At 37.4% G+C, this 5,000-nt stretch overlaps 1 protein-coding gene across 6 annotated transcripts in view; it reads right to left on the reverse strand.

Annotated features, from left to right (window-relative positions):
• Nucleotides 1-5,000, reverse strand: part of Ack-like (activated Cdc42 kinase-like) — a 102,593-nt gene that overhangs the window by 12,688 nt on the left and 84,905 nt on the right. For 3 of the 6 annotated variants that reach the window (XM_070127006.1, XM_070127008.1, XM_070127007.1), the window contains 10 exons: nucleotides 4,930-5,000; nucleotides 4,560-4,719; nucleotides 4,319-4,435; nucleotides 4,024-4,142; nucleotides 3,764-3,897; nucleotides 3,505-3,641; nucleotides 1,923-2,042; nucleotides 1,623-1,775; nucleotides 1,226-1,471; nucleotides 156-346 (listed from right to left, as the gene is read on the reverse strand). The exon at nucleotides 4,930-5,000 is cut by the window's right edge and continues 70 nt beyond it. In XM_070127006.1, coding sequence (XP_069983107.1) covers nucleotides 156-346; nucleotides 1,226-1,471; nucleotides 1,623-1,775; nucleotides 1,923-2,042; nucleotides 3,505-3,641; nucleotides 3,764-3,897; nucleotides 4,024-4,142; nucleotides 4,319-4,435; nucleotides 4,560-4,719; nucleotides 4,930-5,000 — 1,448 coding nt within the window. Of the gene's footprint in view, nucleotides 1-155; nucleotides 347-1,225; nucleotides 1,472-1,613; nucleotides 1,776-1,922; nucleotides 2,043-3,465; nucleotides 3,642-3,763; nucleotides 3,898-4,023; nucleotides 4,143-4,318; nucleotides 4,436-4,559; nucleotides 4,720-4,929 lie in introns of all 6 variants that reach the window. The other 3 variants (XM_070127005.1, XM_070127004.1, XM_070127003.1) reach the window with 3 other exon arrangements.

Consider the following 5,000-nt stretch of genomic DNA (forward strand, 5'->3'; position numbering starts at 1 on the left):
GACACAGGCACACATCAATGTTCTCTAGTTCATAATACTTATATCTATATATGAGACTCAAGGCACTAATTATACTTCTTTTTGCTAACAGCATATTTCCTAGTAATCCCTTTAAAGTTCCTTCTCTAAATGTAATATGAACTCCCATCACTCACTTGAAGGAAAAGCGAGACCCTCCCTGTTTACTGGGGGATGACGGGGTGATGGGGGAGTCTGGGACACCATCAGAGTCCGCCGAACTTTCCAAATTACGGTCTAATTCCAGTATACTTTTGGAGGCAAGCGCATTAGCCATGGCTATTGCAGAGTCTAAGGTACGTTGATCTGCAGCCGAGATTGGCTTCACCTGTTGGAATGATTAAGCTTCAATAGATTCAGAAGAAGAAAGATAATTAGGCTGTTAAAACAATCAAGTCTTTATTAGTATCAGTGAGCTCTTAAAGGAAGATAAAACAAATTCATGCTGGTTTACTGGACAAGGTTTAACATAAGATAACACTTCCATAGCAGTTTTAGAAAATGAACAAATAAAATTGTTTCCTTAAAATCATTACCCATAGCAAAAGAAATATCACAGTAGAAACACTTATCAGTTCATCGCACTATACAGCATTCATAATTGCTGAAATCGAAACATGAAAAGGTGACACTTTTGGATGAAGTTTAAAACAAATGAGTCATATGTGTAAAGACTAGCATATGACTGTTTATCCTTTTTAGAATCTGATAAATAACAGATATCTAAAGTTACTTGCAAGTCAAGATATCATATAAGGACATTTGTTCTTCTTCCTGTTTCAATCCAAAACTTCCCACACAACACAAACAAAGGATCTCAAACTGACATTCATGCAGGGGCACAATAACATATCTATATAAAAAGGGAGCTGGTCAAAAATGTAACATTTCAAGCCCATAAGATGAACTCCTGTTGAGTATGAACGTTTTTAATGCATTTCATCATACACTATGTCATTCCTTGATGATAGGAATAAGAACACAGTGGATGATTTGGATAGATCACTTGTCTCCCTCATCAACTATTTATGAATTCTGAGAAATCAGGCTTATATATCTGGTATTTGACCTCCCATTTGGGATGTGGTCATACAGGCCATGGGAAATTCTACATTTTTTTACCCTGGAACAAGGTACATCTTATGGGCCAACAGGTATGTGGATTTATTTTCCCATACAAACAAATTCCATACATAATGGTACATACCATAGCCTGCTTCTTTTTGGAACATTCCTTGTTGGAGAACTTATTAGTCATCTCCTTGATTTCATTCTTGACGTTGTGGCTCTCATTGTCCTCTAGAAGAGCTTGCGACTGCTGTGTGGGTGTCAGGGGGGGGAGTGACCCAGGGGCATCCAGAGAGGAGGGGCCGGAAGATGCAGATCCACCAAGAGCCTTGAATACCTCATCCATCAGGCTTGGGCCCAGGTCAAAGGAGCTGCTCCGGAACGGCTGTGAACGGGGAGATGTAAAGAGGAAACTGTACCAAATATCAATATGAATAGCATATTCAACTCTTTTTATCCACAGAAAGATATGATACAGATCAAAGTCAATCAAAACAAATACAAATGCCATCACTATTTCCACAAACCTTCCCTACCTCCACTTTGGGCAAAGGCTCATCCTCATCGGATATCTCATGGTACTCGTGGTCCGACTGCCGAGTGCGAGCTGGACTGTCTGGTTGGTCCTCGCTGGCTGTGTCCGACCAGTTGTGTTCAGCTGCCGGGCCAGACTTACCCTTGTCGCCCACCTGCCAAGTTCAAAATTGATTGCAAAAAAACAAATATATCATTCCATGCAGAATTTTTTAAGCACTCTTTACTCTGTGCAGTACATCAGTGACTGAAGTTGGTGATTTGTACACTACAGAACTGAAAAAAAAAATCCTAACTTATACCTTCTTTAGTAATGGCGCTCTGTCTGAAACATCGGAACTTGCACGAGTCAGTGACGTAGACTGATCATGGTCATCCGACGGCTTGTATGGGGTTACAATCTGCTTCGGCAACTGATGATACTGTTTGAGGGAAGGATGATAAGGATGATGAGTAAAAAATATTATACATGTGCAATCCTCACTTGATAATGTAATTTACTTTCACCTATATTCACTGATGATACTTGATGTGTCAAAGTTCATTCCATTGTTTCAGAAACTAGTAAACTGCAGGTCTAGCAAATGAAGAGTATTGAAAGCAAAAACTATAAGCGCTGCAGATAGCTGCCAAAACTCCAAAGGTAAAACAAATCAAAAAGCAATTTAATTTCTGTGACAATAATTAGATAACCATTGCAGAATGTAGCAACTAAATTAATAAAGTAAAAAAAATATATAAATAAAAATAAAAAAAATAAAAATTACAAACACTATTTGTGCTTTAAATCATGCCTGCCACTGAAAAATAAAAACTACTCAAATAAACCACATTAAACTCATACAGCATCAAAAAGTAAAAATCAAAAGAAATCCATGCACTAAAATGCCTTATTACTGAGTAAGAAGCATCCCACGTAGAGCAAAAAATGAAATACAGTTCAAGATTTTTTTTTAAGCCACCTATGTTTTCTGCTCAAAAATTGTTAGTTTGTTAAATAACAGCATGCTTTTTATCACCACTGCCTAGCAATTAGACAACCTCTAACAACTGTCCCATTGATTCTCAGTAACTATAAAAAATTTAAGTCTCTGCCTCATCTTAGAAAATCGATTTCCTGTTGTGTTCTTTACATGAAGTTTTGTCATGCTTTCCATTCCAAGAGGAGGCATGGCCTAGTTATTTATGAAATCCATTTTGGATGTAACTGTTTTATGTCCATCCAACTATCCTTAGCACTACCATCCACATTTATAACATTTCTATCCTGAAATTCAAATATACCCTATTGTGAGGAATTCTCTATTCAAATATCATTAAATACATTGTAAATAAATAAAAAAAAAAAATTGCATTATCCAGAACAATCTTTGATGTAGGTGTCTACAATGAATAAGAATTATTAATCCACTCACTATAAAATTAACCTGCTCTCTATGATTTTGGCTATGGTTTAACATTTCTTTAAGTGATACAGCCAGAAAGAAGTTTTAAGGCTACTTTGCTACTTTTGAGGGGCTGCTTCTCGTCAACAACCACAGCACACAAACTGGAGCAGACTCAACTGTGCATGATGTAATGTCATCCTAACATGAATGGGTTAAAATCCCATACGAGATTTCAGGAAGAGAGCACTTTCTTTGTCTGTAATACATTTTAAAATACAAATCTGCAAGTTCCGCTATTATAAGTTCTGCTACTGAGAATCATGAGAGCACAAGCTTTGCTTCTAATGTTAGTAAAAAAAAATTAATAAGACAAAAGATACCCATATCATACCCATAGCCATTTCCCAATCTGTGATACAGGGACACTAGCCTAATTAAAAACAAAACACACTTTGACCTTATCAAGCTTTTTTTGAACAAATCTCCCAGCCTGGACCTTATCTCCGAGGAAGGAGACATCACCAAAGTATGCCCCGTCCAGTCCTACGTGTCCTGTGTGCTTGAAATCCCCCTGAGGCCCAGATATCATCTCTGGCCTTAGTCGGCGTCGTGAAGAGTAAGGGTTTTTGCCATCTGCAGGTTGGAGCACAAAGAAATAGAAAAGTTATACTAAAGGAACAGAAATTTTAAAAATTCACCATACATTGTGAATATTTGTGCAAAACAACAGCATCGCAAAATTATGAACACACTACCTCCTCTCTGGAAGGATGATTTATTGGATGGAATGTTCGTGCCCAAGTACGTGACGGTGTTGGCAGGATTAAAGTGTCCCGTCTTCCCTGTATTCAGTACTCCTTTCCATACTCCTGGGTTGTCTGTCACGGGTCTAAAAGAGAGTGAGAGACAGTATTAGAGCCATATCTAAAGATGGCATCCCCAGCTTAAAAAGAAAAGCCCTTGTCAGCAGACTATTACATTGACAGTAAACATAAATTCATATCCATGGTCCAACCTTTTATCTAAGACAGTGATGACATCTCCAACAGAGTACTGCAGTCTTTCCCTCTTGCCTCCAGGTGTGGTTGGCGGATCCTCACAATCCCGCACTACCTGGACTTGCTCTGGTTTGCACTGGAAAGAGTCACCAGTTTTAATATTTTTCTCATAGAATATGCACTCATATTCATGCCTGTACATGAATAAAATTATTTATGATACTATTTAGAATATTACAAACATGTTTTAAAGTGTTAAGGTTTAATTTGACTTCAGAAATTTGGTTCCTGATTCTGGACATATATACTTACATCAGGCAATATGTCCATGAGATCTGCAAACTTGGGTCTTTTTGCAGGGTCATGTTGCCAGCACTTGAGCATTATAGTGTAATATTCTTTGGGACAAGCTTCAGGTTGTTCAAGACGCTGGAAAGGAAGGATATTTAAATGAAAATTGAACACCCGCATACATCTGCAAAAGAAATGAGTACAAAGTCAATATAAATCACTCAAATTTTTTCCTTTCATTAGCAACACCCTTAATAAATACCTGGAAGTTTGGCTCGTCAATAGCTTCTAGTATCTGCTGTCCTGTGAGTGCAGCCCACGGCTGGAAACCATAGCTGAACATTTCCCAGAGAGTTACTCCAAATGCCCACACATCAGAGGCAGATGTGAATCTTAAGTAATTTATACATTCTGGAGCACACCTGAGAAAAAAAAATTCAGTTAAGTAACAACAAAAGAAAAATAAAGGAATGAACTTTCATAAAAGGATTTGGGTAACATGTCACTGAAGGTTTAGTCCAAATATCTACCACTCTATTAAAACACTTTTTCACAGCACATCATCACAAATGAAAGTTATATAATTTATCCATCATAACAAAAATAAATGTCACAAAAGACCAAACACTTACCATGCAATTGGGAGTTTCAAATTAACATTAAAATTTGTTTGGTAATAATCTTTTCCAACACCTAAAGCTCT

Source organism: Penaeus vannamei, chromosome 11 (genome assembly GCF_042767895.1).
Source record: "Penaeus vannamei isolate JL-2024 chromosome 11, ASM4276789v1, whole genome shotgun sequence".
NCBI classification, from domain to species: Eukaryota; Metazoa; Arthropoda; class Malacostraca; order Decapoda; family Penaeidae; genus Penaeus; species Penaeus vannamei.